Source organism: Asparagus officinalis, chromosome 3 (assembly GCF_001876935.1).
Source record: "Asparagus officinalis chromosome 3, Aspof.V1, whole genome shotgun sequence".
Lineage (NCBI taxonomy): Eukaryota > Viridiplantae > Streptophyta > Magnoliopsida > Asparagales > Asparagaceae > Asparagus > Asparagus officinalis.
This window is the reverse complement of record NC_033796.1, coordinates 52,300,157-52,319,551: the sequence shown is the minus strand read 5'-3', so window position 1 is coordinate 52,319,551 and position 19,395 is coordinate 52,300,157. Positions and strand designations below refer to the sequence as shown.

Here is a 19,395-nt window from a genome sequence, read left to right as displayed (position 1 = left end):
AAAACCACCTTGATAACTGCTGTACACGTGTCCATTAACTGTCAAAGAACATGGGGAACGTCGTGGGCGAGAATCACATGGATAACTATCAAAATAACGGAGTTTGAAATGTGGGAAGGCAGTTATGGTGGAAACTGCTGGGCAGTTGGGTTTTCCAAGATAGTGTTTACTGTCTCGGAACCCGAGACAGTAAACTCTGTCTCGGCCGCCGAGACAGCAAACACTGTCTCGGTAGTCAAGACAACAAATGCTGTCTTGCGAGCTCATTTTCCTCTAACTGTTCATAGGGGTTATAAATAATTGTTCAGGGGTTATAAATACCCCCCTGAGATGATTTTTGAAAGGGCTGGTCATTTTTTAGCACTTTGGAGCAGAGAGAGCAGAGTTCCTGAGCTTCCGGCAATTCCTTAAGATTCGAGCTTTGACTTGATCTTAAGAAGAACGACTATCTTACTTTGATAAGATATCGTTTTAAATTATCACTTCGATAAACGAAGGAAGAATCATTAAATCCCTCACGATTCAATCAGAATCTGTGATTTGGTGGTCCACGAGTCAAAGCGCTCCCGGCACAGGCAAAGATCCCACGCAAGCAGCGATCCAAACAACGATCCTGCGTTTGTTTCTAAAAAGTTATAATTTTCATTTTGCCGTCGAACTCATCGTTTCAGGTATTGATTTGCAAGAGCGTTGGCTGTGTTTTCGTCGATTTTTTTTTTTTGATATTTGATACTCATCTTTTCATTTCTTAGTGATGTGTCTTAGTATTCCTAGTTCATTGGTGTTACTTGCATTGTTATTAAGCCATGCGGACCACTTTACTGATATATCCCAGAGTTACAGATGAACGCTGAATTTGAGTACCAATGGGACTGAAGTTGCAAAATTTTAGTTAGTCTCAAACTCTTGCAAATCAATACCTGAAACAATGCAAATAACAAAAGTTCTGTTATTGTTAACATTTGATACAAAAAAATTACTAAGAAATGAAAAGAAAATGAAAAATATTGATCTGTAACAGTTTGATATTGTACATATGTATGTCTGTTACAAGATTTTTTTCACTGAGAGAGAAAAGGAAAAATTCTAAATAGGTTGTAAATAGGTTGATATAAAGATAAAGCGTGATAATTCGAGAATTGAGATTGTCTGTTACAATTTTGAAATCATAGGCTTTGAAATGAAATTTGTTTCAATGAAGGAATTATGTACAATATTGATAGACAACTAAAGTTGCCTTATGTTTTATGGTTGCAGAATATTTTATCCGATGGCTTTAGTGCGAATTCCATCAAACATCGGGTACTTCCGGGACCTTCAAGAACAAATTTCTGGTTATTTATCGGAAGATCAACGAATTGTCCTGCGTGAGACTCCATTTTATGGCTACTTAGACCTTCCAGATCTTCCAATGCAACCAGTTATTGTTGATTGCTTGTTGGGAGTATATAATGTCAAAAGAAGTAGTTTCAGAATTGGAGGAAAATGGACCTCCTTTGATGTTGAAGAAGTGGGGAGAATCACGGGTCTTCCGATGAGAGGATCTATAGTGGACACGCGGTTTCATAGAAGTGATCGTAGCACGATCTACAAGCTTGTGCTTTCATATAGTACCGCGGCTGAAATTGAAGAAGACAAGAAACGTATGACGAGAAGAGGTAAGAAGAAAATTGATGAGAGTAAGAAGAAGATTGCAAGTGCTAGAAGAGATAGGATGGGTGAGCTGATCAAGCAAATGGCCGAACGTAGAGATCCTCTTTTGCCACAGATGATAGTGGCGGCCACCACACCTATCTCGCTGGCGAGACATGTAAAACACATCTGCGCTACGAGACACGGCCACCACACCTATCTCGCTGGCGAGACATGTAAAACACATCTGCGCTACGAGACACTTAATTCATTTAGTCATGTTTATTGTTGAGCTAAAATTTTCCTTTTCTCACAGGTTTGGTTTTATGAGATTGTGGGACAATTACGCCTTCGTGTAGGAGCCGAATCTCTACCACCTATCCTAAGCTTCCACAAGGGTCCGGGGTCTTTACGGAGGAGTGCGGTTCAAGATTTAATTAGAGACCCCGATAATTTTAGGAAGGAAGGTGTTGACTCAAGGGCTAACAAATTTGCCAAGAGACAAGCTGCGACTACCTCCACTGCACCTACAAGATTGAAGAAAGAGAGAGAGGTATATATATTTTTTGTTAATTTCCATGTTAGTTAATTGCTCTCCATGATTTGTATTTGATGTTCATCCATGAATTGAACTTTACTTGGGTTATTTATGTCTAGGTAATCACCAAAGCTGAGTTGGATCAGCTCATAGCTGAAAAAAGGGTGAAATTAGACCAAAAAAGAATGGAATTAGACCTTCTGTTGGAGATCAGGAGGGAAAGATTTGGTGAGGATGAAGAGGATGATGATAGCGATGGAGGAAATGAGGATGATGATGAGGATGAGGATGAGCACGATAGGGATGATGGTGATGATGGTGATGATGGCGATGGAAACGAGGAGGGGGATGATGAGGGGAATGGGGAGGATGAGGAGGGAAATAATGAGGGGAAGGAGGAGGATGCAGAGGGGGCTAATGAGGAGGTTAAGGAGGGAGTTGATGGTGGGAATGAGGAGGATGAGGAGGGGAATGTTGGAGATATGGAGGAGGATGTCGGCGGGGATGATGAGGTTGGTAAAGATGTTGATAGCTTCAATGTAGATAAAGATGAAGGTGATGATGGTGGGAATGATGAAGTGGGCAAGGATTCAATGGAAGTGGATGACGACGCCTTTATTCTTAGCCCGCGCGATGTTGGGTTGCTTGAAGGCATGCGTAAAACCCCTTCCATCAAAAGAACAGTTCTCTCTAGATCTCGGCATGCTGGGCCATCAATGCGGTCTCCTTTTGTTTCGCTTGTTAGTAAAAAAGGACGACCAAATTATCCGGGAAGGAAGGAAGTTTTGGATGCGGAGAGAGAACTACTTGATAACTTTTGGAAGGAGAAGAATATGGCCGCGTAAGTGTATTTTGAATGATCTACTTATCTACTTTTCCACTTGTACTAAGATTTTTCATTAATACATGTTCTAAATTTGTTTCATATGTAGTGGGACATTAGTGTGGTCATGTAGAGATGCGTTGATCACACGCAAGGATGCGTTGGAGTTACTTACAGGAGAGGAAATTGGTTGCGACGTAAGTATTAATAGCATTAAGTACAACTAGATATGTGCTATGTAGATTGGTAGCTTACTGGTTATAATTAAGTACAACTCCAATCTTGATATCTAAATAGTGCCAGACTCTGATCACCTTTATATGGATTTTCTTCTTTATACATAGAGGCCAGCGTCTTGCGTAGTAAAAGTTTCATGCGTGGTTCCTCATGTGTAATCATGATTTTTTTTATTTCTTCTATTCAACTTATAGAAAGAAGTCAGTTTTTATTTTCGGTGTTAAAATGAGAAACAGCATGCCACTTACTGCTCATTTTTCAGTCGATCTGTAACAGGACGGATAATGCGAGGATTCATATACTAGTGTTACATTACTTTGTTCCTGTTAATAGGTTATCGGTCCTCTGATACAATTATGTATATATTAATTATGATGTTTCATTCCCTTTATTTGAAGTTGGACCAAGGCTCTTAATGATGATTAAATAGATTAGTGATATCAGATTTAACAAGGACTTAGTTGTTTATGAATATTTTTGATTGATTCTCAGTGTTTTGTGTGTTGTTACTCCTTATTCTAAAGGTTCTGGTGATCATTTTCCTCGCAAGTTTATTTTAGCTTTTAGATTCCTTTTTACCTACATATAATCCTTTCATTGGTTATTTGCATAACTAAATTCAATACGTCGTGTTTTGATGAACTATTGTACTTCCTCATCTCTTTATTTATTCCATCTGCAGCTTCGCCGTTATTTTACATTGTTTCAACAGTTTAAGATTTTTTTTTTCTTGATAGTTAAAAAAGAAGGGGGGAAAAATGCTAATCTTATCTTAGAACCCCAAATAACATGTACTTTTTCGCTTTCGTGTCATCACTGCCTATATTCAGTTGGCATGATTAAGGTTTGTTGATATTTTGCTCTGTACAATGCTTATCACGTAGAGATAAATCCAGAGATTAGGGGCTAATGCTAGGTAGCTCAAAGCTACGAGGTTGAGCAGCAAGAGTAGATTTCACTTCTTCTGAATATAACTGAAACTGGTAGGTGCTCGGGCGCTTTCAGTTTTTCACGATCTTCATGCTTTAGATTCTATTGATTTTGTTCTCTGTGATCAAATGGCTCAACAGAGCACTAGAAGCTAAAGCAGTTGTATAGAATGATGATGTCTAAATTGCCGATCATGACCTTAAGTTTCAATGCAAGGATGTTACTAGAATGAATCATTGTTTTTGCATTAGCTAATAAAACCCATCATTGGACTGCCATATCTACATTTCAGGTTATAGCCGCCTATGTTGTGCTTCTGAATAGGTTGATGGAGACACATGCAACCTATGCGAAGGACATACACATATGTAGTCCTTGGGTAACCGTAAGTAGAAATCCAATTCAAGATTGTAAGTAATATTCATAAGCTATATTAAATACTTACTCTTGACTTTCTTTGTTTTTTTAGAGATGCATCAACGAAAATAAACCGTCAAGTGTGGATCGAATGTTTAGGCCAATAACGTCAAGTCGCTTCCAAGAACTTGATAAGATTATTTTCCCACTCCTAACTTCATATCATTGGCATATGTTGGTATTCTCTGTAAAGGATAGGAGATTTTATCATTATTCTTCCCTCCGCGGGTATATGTCCGATGCTATTGAGTTTAGAGTGAAGCTTATTTCTACCATTCCCGATGCTTGGAACTTAGACATTAATTCTTGTCAGGAGGTAGAAAGTGTTGATGTACCGCAACAACGTGGGTTAGTGTATTCGACTTATTCATATGTTGTTTTTTAATGTGCTAACACTCACATAGAGAGTATATATTGCGGGCCAAGAGTGTTATATTGATGTTGCAAACATTTAAACTTGCAGTAGTATGGATTGCGGGGTGTTCTTGATGGCGTACATGTTTAGCCTCGTTTCCGGTCAACCAGTTTCAATTCACCAGAAGGATTGTGCAAGACATAGAGCTCGCATTGTTGCTCTAATTCTATCTGAAGGTACATTTTTTATACGTTTAATGTTCATTCAAACGCTATATTCATTGTATTGTTCTTTTGATCCACTTACATGTTGCTTTCAGGAAATCAACCATCATGACCCTCAAGAATGCTACATGCCATATTTGTTCTTTTGATCCACTTATACTCAGTGTGTTGTATTGTTCTTGTCAGGATGCTACATTGCCAATTGTGATATCCAATATTTTTTGTGTACAAATATATTTTGGAAATTGATTTGTGACGTATTTGTATAAATGTATATTGATAGAAATGCCAAGTTCTGTGGCAATGCAATGTTGTATGGTGTATGTAGATTGTCTGGAAATGTTGTATGTGCTGGAAATATGGTATGTTGTATGTATGTTCTGTGGCAATGCAATGTTGTATGTTGTATGTGCTGGAAATGTTGAATATATTGATAGAAATGCCAAGTTCTGTGACAGGTTAATGTTGTATGGTGTATGTAGATAGTCTGGAAATGTTGTATGCGCTGGAAATATGGTATGTTGTATGTATGTTCTGTGGCAATGCAATGTTGTATGTTGTATGTGCTGGGAATGTTGAATATATTGATAGAAATGCCAAGTCCTGTAAGTATAGCACGTTAACCAGTAAGTATAGCACGTTAACCTGTAAGTATAGCACGTTAACCAGTAAGTATAGCACGTTAACCTGTAAGTATAGCACGTTAACCTGTAAGTATAGCACGTTAACCAGTAAGTATAGCACGTTAACCTGTAAGTATAGCACGTTAACCAGTAAGTATAGCACGTTAACCTGTAAGTATAGCACGTTAACCTGTAAGTATAGCACGTTAACCTGTAAGTATAGCACGTTAACCTGTAAGTATAGCACGTTAACCTGTAAGTATAGCACGTTAACCTGTAAGTATAGCACGTTAACCTGTAAGTATAGCACGTTATGTCGTAAGTATAGCACGTTAACCTGTAAGTATAGCACGTTATGTCGTAAGTATAGCACGTTAACTTGTAAGTATAGCACGTTAACCTGTAAGTATAGCACGTTAAACTGTAAGTATAGCACGTTACATCGTAAGTATAGCACGTTAACCTTTAAGTATAGCACGTTAACTAGTAAGTATAGCACGTTATGTCGTAAGTATAGCACGTTAACCTGTAAGTATAGCACGTTATGTCGTAAGTATAGCACGTTAACCTGTAAGTATAGCACGTTAACCAGTAAGTATAGCACGTTAACCTGTAAGTATAGCACCTTAACCAGTAAGTATAGCACGTGTAGATAGTCTGGAAATGTTGTATGCGCTGGAAATATGGTATGTTGTATGTATGTTCTGTGGCAATACAATGTTCTATGCTGTATGTGCTGGGAATGTTGAATATATTGATAGAAATGCCAAGTCCTGTAAGTATAGCACGTTAACCAGTAAGTATAGCACGTTAACCAGTAAGTATAGCACGTTAACCTGTAAGTATAGCACGTTACGTTTTAAGTATAGCACGTTAACCAGTAAGTATAGCACGTTAACCTGTAAGTATAGCACGTTACATCGTAAGTATAGCACGTTACATCGTAAGTATAGCACGTTAACCTGTAAGTATAGCACGTTAAACTGTAAGTATAGCACGTTACATCGTAAGTATAGCACGTTAACCAGTAAGTATAGCACGTTAACCAGTAAGTATAGCACGTTAACCAGTAAGTATAGCACGTTAACCAGTAAGTATAGCACGTTAACCTGTAAGTATAGCACGTTAACATGTAAGTATAGCACGTTAATATGAAAGTATAGCACGTTAACCTGTAAGTATAGCACGTTAAACTGTAAGTATAGCACGTTACATCGTAAGTATAGCACGTTAACCAGTAAGTATAGCACGTTAACCTATAAGTATAGCACGTTACATCGTAAGTATAGCACGTTAACCAGTAAGTATAGCACGTTAACCAGTAAGTATAGCACGTTAACCAGTAAGTATAGCACGTTAACCAGTAAGTATAGCACGTTAACCAGTAAGTATAGCACGTTAACCTGTAAGTATAGCACGTTAACCTGTAAGTATAGCACGTTACATCGTAAGTATAGCACGTTAACCTGTAAGTATAGCACGTTACATCGTAAGTATAGCACGTTAACCTGTAAGTATAGCACGTTAAACTGTAAGTATAGCACGTTACATCGTAAGTATAGCACGTTAACCTGTAAGTATAGCACGTTAAACTGTAAGTATAGCACGTTACATCGTAAGTATAGCACGTTAACCTGTAAGTATAGCACGTTAAACTGTAAGTATAGCACGTTACATCGTAAGTATAGCACGTTATGTCATCGTAAGTATAGCACGTTACGTCGTAAGTATAGCACGTTATGTCGTAAGTATAGCACGTTAACTTGTAAGTATAGCACGTTAACCTGTAAGTATAGCACGTTAACCAGTAAGTATAGCACGTTAACCTGTAAGTATAGCACGTTAACTTGTAAGTATAGCACGTTACATCGTAAGTATAGCACGTTATGTCATCGTAAGTATAGCACGTTACGTCGTAAGTATAGCACGTTATGTCGTAAGTATAGCACGTTATGTCGTAAGTATAGCACGTTAACTTATAAGTATAGCACGTTAACCTGTAAGTATAGCACGTTACATTTTAAGTATAGCACGTTACATCGTAAGTATAGCACGTTATGTCATCGTAAGTATAGCACGTTAAACTGTAAGTATAGCACGTTACATCGTAAGTATAGCACGTTAACCTGTAAGTATAGCACGTTAACTAGTAAGTATAGCACGTTATGTCGTAAGTATAGCACGTTAACCTGTAAGTATAGCACGTTATGTCGTAAGTATAGCACGTTAACCTGTAAGTATAGCACGTTGGAATGTTGAATATATTGATAGAAATGCCAAGTCCTGTAAGTATAGCACGTTAACCAGTAAGTATAGCACGTTAACCTGTAAGTATAGCACGTTAACCTGTAAGTATAGCACGTTACATCGTAAGTATAGCACGTTAACCTGTAAGTATAGCACGTTAACCTGTAAGTATAGCACGTTAACCTGTAAGTATAGCACGTTAACCAGTAAGTATAGCACGTTAACCAGTAAGTATAGCACGTTAACCTGTAAGTATAGCACGTTACGTTTTAAGTATAGCACATTAACCAGTAAGTATAGCACGTTAACCAGTAAGTATAGCACGTTAACCTGTAAGTATAGCACGTTACGTTTTAAGTATAGCACGTTACATCGTAAGTATAACACGTTAACCTGTAAGTATAGCATGTTAACCAGTAAGTATAGCACGTTAACCAGTAAGTATAGCACGTTAACCAGTAAGTATAGCACGTTAACCTGTAAGTATAGCACGTTGAGACTGTAAGTATAGCACGTTAACCAGTAAGTATAGCACGTGAAATATGGTATGTTGTATGTATGTTCTGTGGCAATGCAATGTTGTATGTTGTATGTGCTGGGAATGTTGAATATATTGATAGAAATGCCAAGTCCTGTAAGTATAGCACGTTAACCAGTAAGTATAGCACGTTAACCTGTAAGTATAGCACGTTAACCTGTAAGTATAGCACGTTAACCAGTAAGTATAGCACGTTAACCAGTAAGTATAGCACGTTACATCGTAAGTATAGCACGTTAACCTATAAGTATAGCACGTTAACCTGTAAGTATAGCACGTTACATCGTAAGCATAGCACGTTAACCTATAAGTATAGCATGTTAACCTGTAAGTATAGCATGTTAACCAGTAAGTATAGCACGTTAACCAGTAAGTATAGCACGTTAACCAGTAAGTATAGCACGTTAACCTGTAAGTATAGCACGTTAACCAATAAGTATAGCACGTTAACCTGTAAGTATAGCACGTTATATTGTAAGTATAGCACGTTACATCGTAAGTATAGCACGTTATGTCATCGTAAGTATAGCACGTTACGTCATAAGTATAGCACGTTATGTCGTAAGTATAGCACGTTACATCGTAAGTATAGCACGTTATGTCGTAAGTATAGCACGTTAACTTGTAAGTATAGCACGTTAACCTGTAAGTATAGCACGTTAAACTGTAAGTATAGCACGTTACATCGTAAGTATAGCACGTTAACCTGTAAGTATAGCATGTTAACTAGTAAGTATAGCACGTTATGTCGTAAGTATAGCACGTTAACCTGTAAGTATAGCATGTTATGTCGTAAGTATAGCACGTTAACCTGTAAGTATAGCACGTTAACCAGTAAGTATAGCACGTTAACCAGTAAGTATAGCACGTTAACCTGTAAGTATAGCACGTTAACCAGTAAATATAGCACGTTAACCAGTAAGTATAGCACGTTAACTTGTAAGTATAGCACGTTACATCATAAGTATAGCACGTTAACCTGTAAGTATAGCACGTTAACCAGTAAGTATAGCACGTTAACCTGTAAGTATAGCACGTTAACCAGTAAGTATAGCACGTTAACCTGTAAGTATAGCTCGTTAACCTGTAAGTATAGCATGTTAACCTGTAGGTATAGCACATTAACCTGAGAGTACAACATGTTAATCGTAAGTATAGCACGTTATATGGAAAAGTATAACATGTCTTCCATTGATTACAAACACATAGAATACATACAAAATTATGACAAAAGTATAACATGTCTTTCATTCATCCAAAAGTGTAGCATGTCTTACATCCAAAAGTATATCTTGTCTTACACGTCAAAAGTATAGCATGTTTTCTGTCCAAAAGTATAGCGTATCTTCTATCCAAAAGTATAGCATATCTATCCAAAAGTATAGCATATCTATCCAAAAGTACAACATATCTTCTAACCAAAAGTATTGTGTAGACCATATCTAGTCTGCAATAGGCTGTCTACATGTTCTACGGTTGTGCCCATATTGTTGACATCTACTACATCTTAACTCTTTGCCCGGATTCAATCCCGAAGGAATGCGCTTCGTCCTTGGTCTTCCACGAAGAATTGAAGTTTTCGGTGGCCGAATCACCATATTTTCGTCATCTATATATGGCTTGTCATCATCAGGAATTGGGGATATCGGAAAGGAGTAGCATTTACGGTATGTCTCCACACTAAAGTAGTGGGAAATATAGGAGTAAAGGGTGTCCATATTCTGCCGAATCACCATATTTTCGTCATCTATATATGGCTTGTCATCATCAGGAATTGGGTATATCGGAAAGGAGTAGCATTTACGGTATGTCTCCACACTAAAGTAGTGGGAAATATAGGAGTAAAGGGTGTCCATATTCTGCCGAATAACCGTCGCCGCATGTTTGCAAGGTAGCCCGACTACTTGCCATTCATGACAAGTGCATGTGCGTTCATTCAAATCTACTTCAACGGTGGGCAAATCATACACCTCGTACCTTCCGGTAGTAGAAGGAATTGCAGAAAGACAACGTGATTGCTCATTAATCTGAATAAGGTGCTCTTCCACAGTGGGAACAAATGTTGTGGTCCACTTGTGGGATGCCTCCCGCCTTTCAAAACTCATCCTCATCATTTTCTTGCGAATGTTATCAATTGTTTGGGTAATTGGCAAATAACGAGCTTCTTTGATCCAAGCATTGAATGACTCCGCTACGTTTGATGTCAACCATCCATATCTACATGCATGTCAATAAATAGTAAGTATAGCAGGTACATATATCTTGAAGGTTTGCATTTAAAATTTAAAAAAAAAAATAAAATTTTACCTCTTCCCAGGAAAATAACAATTAGCCCAATTTTCTGGACTCATCCTCAACATTTCACAATAGGCGATCTCTGATTTATGCCGTAGCTCGTTACATTCATTGTTATAGGAACGAGAAGTGTATGCATAAGCGGCCCTCTTCATAATTTGCACACATTCATCTCGTAAAGGTGGTGTAATGCCTTTTTTCGATAAGTTATTCTTAAAATTAGCCAAGAGATGACGAATACAATAAGAGTGATGTGACCATGGAAAGCATTTCTTCACGGAATTCTGAAGTCCTTTGTCCCTATCAGAGATTAACACCAGTTCATCATCTGGAGTATATGGATCTTCATCATTGAAGAGGATGTCCCGAATGCATTCCAAAAACCATTCCCAATTACTCTCATTTTCCGTCCCGCATATGCAAATTGCTACGGGAAACATACCACCATCTCCATTTAGAGCAGTTGCGGCAAGTAAGGTTCCTTTATACCTATAAAAGAAAAGAACAATTATGAAACAAAGTATAAAATATATGAAGTAGTACATTAATGCAACTTTTGATTAGATTGAACTCTACCATACCTATCAAAAAGATGTGTACCATCCAAGAACAATATTGGTCTACATCCCTCCATAAACCCTTTCCAACAAGCATAATAAGACACAAATACTCGTGTAAATCTTCCATCCTCATGCTCTAGGTGAACAATTGATCCCGGATTAGTTTCTATAACTTTATCCTTATACCATCGGAGTTGGTCATATGAAAATTTAGTATCACCATACAACTCACGTTGAGCTAGCTCTTTTCCCCACCAAATTCTATGATAAGGGATGTCCAAACCAAATTCCATTTTAAGCTTCTTTTGCGTGCTATACTTCCTGATAGCGTGCTATACTTATAGGATAACATGCTATACTTCCTGAATAACGTGCTATACTTATAGGATAACGTACTATACTTACATGATAATGTGCTATGCTTACTGAATAATGTGTTATACTTACATGTTAACGTGTTATACTTACTAACTAACGTGCTATACTTACAAGTTAACGTGCTATACTTACTGAATAACATGTTATACTTATAGGTTAACGTGCTATACTTAGATGATAACGTGTTATACTTTCATGATAACGTGTTATACTTACAATATAACATGCTATACTTACATGATAACGTGCTATACTTACAATATAACATGTTATACTTACAGGTTAATGTGCTATACTTACATGATAACGTGTTATACTTTCATGATAACGTGTTATACTTACAATATAACATGCTATACTTACATGATAACGTGCTATACTTACAATATAACATGTTATACTTACAGGTTAATGTGCTATACTTACAGTATAATGTGCTATACTTACAGTATTAATGTGCTATACTTACAGTATAACATGCTCTACTTATATTAATATGCTATACTTATAAGTCTGGTAATTCATGCTATACTTACATGTTATCATTCTATACTAAGATCAAATTTAACAAAAATTTCATCAATTATAACAAATTTAACTAATATTTAACTAATTGTTATGAATTCATAACAATAACATTTTACTAAAAATAATTATGTGAAATAACATTATGTGAAATAACTAATTATGTGAAATAATAATGTGAAATAAGAAGTGCAAAATAATTATGTGAAATAACTAATGTGAAATTAATGGGTGGTTAATTACAAAACCTCAGTTATCTAACATTTTACTAAAAATAACGAATTAAAATTTTTTTATGAACTCATTTAACTAACTTATCAAATAATTGTCATGGTTAAAATGAGAAATTAATGCTAACAACTTGGTAGTTGAGTAAATTGCAAATTTCTACCTTCAAATGCCCAGAAAGTTGGTGAGAATTAATTGATGGGTTGTAGGAGAGAGTGATTAAATGATGTGTTATAGGAGAGAGTGTTGAGTTCTATTAATGGAGTGAGAGAAAGGGAGAAGAAGAGGGGGACAGAGAGAGGACGGAGAGAGAATGGAGGGGGGAAATTTACCGCCAGTTTCCCCCCTCTCTCTCCATTTCGTTTATTTTATTTAAGGGGGACCCACTTAAATGAATTCTATAAGTGGGAGGGTATAACCGGAATTTAAGAAAAATATATGGGGGGACCCACTGCTGAAAGTATTGTATTTTGGATTTGGGTTTAAAGACAAATACAAAAAGAAATTTGGACTTAGAGATACAACTAATACTACTTGGGTTTAAAAATAAAGGGAGGTAAACTATTGGACCTAAAGACAAAAAGCCCAAATAATAAGAAGAAGAAGAAGAAGAAGAGCGAACTACCCATAATCCAAGTCATCTCAGGGGCTGTTTGTTTGCCAAAAAAAAGAAGGAAATTAAGGAATAAGAAACCTATTTCCTTAAATAATTGTTTTATGGTTGTTTGGTTGGCTAAAAAAAGAAGGAAATCAAATAATAGGAGATGAGATGAGATGAGTTGTCACAATATTATTGGATGATGTGAGTGATTTTTTAAGAAAAGTTGTTGGATGGTTGTTTGATTGGCTAAAAAAGAAGGAAATCAAAGAATAAGAAACTCCGATCGAGCCCAGTTCCTCTTGATCACTGGATTTTGAGGTACACTCTTAACTAGGGCTTTTTGATCTTGCCTTCTATCAATTTTGGGATTTTTTCATCCTGTATTCTTTCAATTTTTGGGATTTTCTTGTCTTTCTTTTGCGATTCTTTTTCTTCCAAGATGTTCGGAAAAGAACCCGAATAAAATAAATGATTTTTGAAGTGAGGAAATCTCTTCCAGCTGCTCAGAACTCTTTAATTTGATAAATAAACATGATGCCTTCACTTATTTTTCAAAGTTCAAAGAGATCAAAATAAAACCTCCCTTTTTGATAGGAGATTGATCAAACAGGACCCACAAAATGAAACAACTCCCTTTTTTAGATATGAATTGATCTATTGTTTTTTTGGGGTTATTATCTAAACTAGACTTTATTATTGAGAAACATGTGTACATACATCTTGTTGAAATTTCACTGGTTACACTCTTAAAAAGAAAGTTGAAGTAGAAGCATAGGGATTTGTTTTCTTTGCTTTGGTTACTATCTTTAGTTTAAACCAGTTTGTTGAATGCAATGAAGAATCCAATTTCAAGAGAAAAGTTAGCTGGAACACTAAAATGTGAAAATCATTATCGATGACATTGGAGGAGTTTAATATCTGGATGATAATTTGCTTAGTACAATAATATCTTGTTGAGCATGACACAAACACATTAGATAAGGCATAGACATGAACATTAATATGCATCAGGTTAATAGGTTGACACAATGACAAATAGTTGGATCTTGTTATCAATAATATCTGAGAGAATTAGCCAAGCATATTTTCAAATAGTTTCTTCTTTGCTTGAGTAATTATTTCTAGTCACATTCTGTTAAATAAAATGGAGGCAATAGATTTTCACATTCTGTTAAATAAAGAGATTGGATGGAGTAGTTAGAATATATTATGTTTGTTAGTAGATTGTTGAATAGATAGCATTCTCTAACATTTTCCATGGTGAAGTTTACAGGTAATTGATGTTATTTCTTGTAGTTCTTTGGCTATCCTCATTTTATTTTCCCTGCCTAGTTCAAATCAATGTATAAACCTTTTTTCTCATTACTGTTTTGGTAAACTTATTGAGTTTTGAGAATAAAAATCCTAGCACAATTTAGGTCCAACCACTCATGTATTTTAATGGATCAAAAACTTCATGTGCAATGAATGCCCAATTTTTCTTTAACAAGTTATATGCTACACCCTTATTTTCACTCACTCACCGTACTAGAGCATGACTTGATTTTCCTATATAGGTTTTTGCAACCATTCATCTACTTGGCATCATCTACAAGTGAAAATTTTGAGTTGTCAAACTGACCCTTAATTCTAACATTTACAACCATATTACATCCTCTATATTAATATACTTGTGCACGCGTATGTCCCATTCCACAAATTTAAGATAAAGGCTTTGATATTGTTGTTGTATCAACTCCTGTATGTACATCTGTTATTTGTTCCCTTTCCACTCTATATTTTGTGATATTTGCTGAGACTTTCAAATTAACGATAAACTGCAATTTACTGTATGCCTCCTTCTCAATAATATCTGAGAGAATTAGCCAAGCATATTTTCAAATAGTTTCTTCTTTGCTTGAGTAATTATTTCTAGTCACATTCTGTTAAATAAAATGGAGGCAATAGATTTTCACATTCTGTTAAATAAAGAGATTGGATGGAGTAGTTAGAATATATTATGTTTGTTAGTAGATTGTTGAATAGATAGCATTCTCTAACATTTTCCATGGTGAAGTTTACAAGTAATTGATGTTATTTCTTGTAGTTCTTTGGCTATCCTCATTTTATTTTCCCTGCCTAGTTCAAATCAATGTATAAACCTTTTTTCTCATTACTGTTTTGGTAAACTTATTGAGTTTTGAGAATAAAAATCCTAGCACAATTTAGGTCCAACCACTCATGTATTTTAATGGATCAAAAACTTCATGTGCAATGAATGCCCAATTTTTCTTTAACAAGTTATATGCTACACCCTTATTTTCACTCACTCACCGTACTAGAGCATGACTTGATTTTCCTATATAGGTTTTTGCAACCATTCATCTACTTGGCATCATCTACAAGTGAAAATTTTGAGTTGTCAAACTGACCCTTAATTCTAACATTTACAACCATATTACATCCTCTATATTAATATACTTGTGCACGCGTATGTCCCATTCCACAAATTTAAGATAAAGGCTTTGATATTGTTGTTGTATCAACTCCTGTATGTACATCTGTTATTTGTTCCCTTTCCACTCTATATTTTGTGATATTTGCTGAGATTTTCAAATTAACGATAAACTGTAATTTACTGTATGCCTCCTTCTCATTTGTATCATTGCTCGTGAGTATTACTATCAGTGTCCAGTTTCTTGTTGATATCATATAGAACTAGTCCATTTGAATCACCTTTATATATTGTATTTGTGGATAGAACAGAGAGTATTATATGAATGGATTGATTATAATCATCTAAGTGACCTCCCTCATATCAACATGTTTATTTACCTGACAAAATTGTTCTTCCTCATTTGAAAAGTGTTTTTTAAAATATTTTGCCCATTATATTGTGTCCAGGCCACTTCCTTGAAGAAGATACGTGTGAATTTTGTAAGTTTCTTCTAGCAGTAAATATGCATCTATGTGATGTATGTTTGCTTTATCTTCCCAAGGATGCTTTTTTATATATCACAATAAAAGTAGAACACAAAGTCTTGAGCTTTTACATTGTTGCATTAGCAATCTATGTGATTTTCTGTCTTTCTTCATTTTGAATTTGTAAATACTTTACTTCCCAATAAGATACACATGAATATGTTCTAGATTTTTTTGCCTAGACACCTCGTTATGATGACTTAATTAAATCAATGATTTGGATCATCAATATGAAATCTAGCCGTTGGAAACTAACCATTATTTCAAAGTTTCAAATAAAAAATAATTTATTATTTATTAGTCAAAGATGGTGAATGTTTTTATTATTGTAATAAATGCAGTATTCTTTAAAATGGAGAAGCTGTTGGAGTTGGAGCAAAAATAATTTGGAGAATATGACTTTTGCTTCCCCATTTTGCTTCCCCATTTTGAAGAAATTTTTGGGGAAGCTGTTGGAGATGCTCTTAATGATCCCGCCATTAACCGTATCTCTGTCCAGGCTGTCCTTTCCAATTAAAGATTGGAAATTATGCACTGACCATATAAATATCCATCATTTTTTCTTTGTTATGACCTTGACCAGGGCAAGCAACAAAATGGCGTCTGCAAAGTTTCACAGTTTTAGGTTTATTTTCCTTTGCTTTGTCCTTTGTCGCAATGCAGCGAATGGTACAGCGAGAAAGGGGTTCACTACTCTGGTATATACTTTTAAATTCAATTGCATAGTTTAGAGAATTTTATAACTGACTCCTTGATAATTATATCCAATTTTATGGATATGTTTTGCTAGTGAAAAACGCTATTGATCTTGCATTGTAGTTTTTTTTTTTTTTTTTGGACACCCCCCACCCCACCCCCACCCAAATTGTAGTTACTTTTATTTAAATAGCTATTTAATTTATCGTCCCAATTGTTATAATCTATCCAATTGTACCCCAAATCCTAATTTGCGGTATTATTTTAGCAGTTTACTTTCTTACCCCCTTACAATAGAACCCCCTTACATTCACTACAGAAGACACCTTCAACTTATTATTCATTGTACACCCCCCACCCCACCCCCACCCAAATTGTAGTTACTTTTATTTAAATAGCTATTTAATTTATCGTCCCAATTGTTATAATCTATCCAATTGTACCCCAAATCCTAATTTGCGGTATTATTTTAGCAGTTTACTTTCTTACCCCCTTACAATAGAACCCCCTTACATTCACTACAGAAGACACCTTCAACTTATTATTCATTGTAATCTATTACTCTAATCTCTCTTCTTTTTCCAGTTAACGATGGTTTTGATTAATTTGTTTTCTGGAGTCTTATAAATCCTATGGACTCTCTTCTTTTTCCAGTTAACGATGGTTTTGATTAATTTGTTTTCTGGAGTCTTATAAATCCTATGGATAATACTAATGCCCATTGAACTGGTGTTTTAGCAATTAATCATGAAAAGTTCCTTTTGATGATCTTTGTGGCGGATGAACGAATAGATTAGTTTATATTTAAATTCGTGGAGGATGACAGGGATAACACTAAATATTTTCTCTAAAAAAATTTAGATTAGTTTATATTTAAATTCGTGGAGGATGACAGGGATAACACTAAATATTTTCTCTAAAAAAATTCTTAAAGTTTCTTAATTACCACGAAATAAATTTCTCAACAATGGATTTGGCGGTTTCATCTTTGTGGTGGATGAAGGGATAAAACTAAGGGACACCTTTTGTTTAAATTTCAACTAATTAATCTAAGGATAAATTAGTCATTATTCAGTATTTTTAAAATAAATTTAACGGAACATTCTAGTTTTAGTCTCAGATAGTTAAAATGGGTGTAAAATTGAAGGATGATAACAAAGTTTGAGGTAATGATTTCAGAGGTGGTTTTAGATATATCTATATATAGAGAAAAACCCTTATTTATGTAAAGTAGAAAAATATTCGAATAAGTTTTTGAATTATGTTTGACGCAGAATGAAGCATTTCCCAAAAAGGATTCAGGAGAAGAAGTCGATTTACAAGAAGGCAACCCGAATAAAGTAAGATTTATATGTGACTTCCTCGATGGCCGCTTACTTGATATATTGTATGAAATCACATTTTGTATTAGGGTACATATTTTATGTTCATAATCTCTATTTTTTCGCACATTTTCAGATTTTGCTATACAAAAGTAGAGAAGGACATTGGGGAACCCAAGCTGAACTCGTAGTCTATGGGTTACAAAACGTTGAAATAGGTCAATTCACTACGGCATATATCAGTGTCGTTAGTGGGTTGGATGGTCCACGTCAAGATTTCAATTCAATAGTAGTCGGATGGCATGTGAGTAATTTAATACTATATTACTTGCTAAAGGGTTTCATTGGAAACATTATTATTCATTAATAAATTAAGGGTCCTTTACATCTTGAAAGAAAAATTCAGATCTTTGAAATGTAGAATATTGATAAATTTTATTCAATTATAACATAAATCTTCCTACATTTTTTCTACTAGGTACATCCGAAGTTATATGGCGATACTGATACTCACTTTTTTACTTATTGGACGGTAACATTTATCTGCTTATTAGTTTATAAAATTTGTCATAATACATATATTTTTTATCTTAATGAATTGTCATTCTTACTATGGTTTATGACATGATATGTCAGGCCGATGGTAACATGACTACAGGCTGCTTGAACCTTTTATGCAAGGGTTTTGTGCCCTCTAATACTTCTGAAGTTCCGGGATTCAAGATTTGGCCACTTTCCGTTTATAACGGAACACAATATGTTATTAGAGTCAAATTACACAAGGTAGTATGATTATCATTTTCCTTCCATTTATTTTGTTGTGACTGATTTTAGTTATAGCAATTTCTTAAATCACTTTGTTTAAATTACTATAAAGCATCAAATAATATTTTTTAGTAGACAACTTTGGTGGTAGGTGCTTTTGTACAAATTATACTTCTCATTAACTGAATGTCTACTTACATGAATTAATGATTTAAAAATGTTCTATTTACGTGCATTAAAAACTTTTATCGGGTTTGGTCCATGTAGAAATTTATAATTCACTTAATTGCTACTGATACTAAAAATAGTGATGCTAAATATTTCTTGTTAGAAACCTTTATCATGCAAACTCCACCTACTGATCAAAATTGATGACTGTCAATACACCAACCAGTTATATGCACAAGTAATTATGTAAGAGATTATGACACCTATAGTTAATTTATAGATTAAGAATGTTTTGCTTTCCGTTCAAGGCAGTTTATATCGTATTCGTATGA

At 35.1% G+C, this 19,395-nt stretch overlaps 1 protein-coding gene and 1 long non-coding RNA gene across 2 annotated transcripts; one reads left to right on the top strand and one right to left on the bottom strand.

Moving 5' to 3' along the window:
* LOC109832318 lies at nucleotides 4,821–5,356 on the top strand. Its single transcript, XR_002244701.1, has 3 exons — nucleotides 4,821–4,925; nucleotides 5,041–5,168; nucleotides 5,252–5,356. It is a non-coding gene; the product is annotated as an uncharacterized LOC109832318 (long non-coding RNA).
* Nucleotides 10,007–11,712, bottom strand: LOC109835118. The gene is made up of 3 exons (XM_020403113.1): nucleotides 11,441–11,712; nucleotides 10,872–11,348; nucleotides 10,007–10,781 (listed from the first exon to the last, which is right to left on the bottom strand). Exons 1-3 carry the CDS (start codon nucleotides 11,710–11,712, stop codon nucleotides 10,007–10,009), a joined length of 1,524 nt encoding a protein of 507 aa, XP_020258702.1.

Bases quoted from the DNA above. Each gene is read 5' to 3' on its own strand.
- LOC109835118 (XM_020403113.1), bottom strand. From the start codon at position 11,712: ATGGAATTTGGTTTGGACATCCCTTATCATAGAATTTGGTGGGGAAAA. The intron at 11,349-11,440 runs GTATGGTAGAGT...TTTCTTTTATAG, and splicing joins GGTACACATCTTTTTGATAG to GTATAAAGGAACCTTACTTG. The intron at 10,782-10,871 runs GTAAAATTTTAT...ACATGCATGTAG, and splicing joins TGTTATTTTCCTGGGAAGAG to ATATGGATGGTTGACATCAA.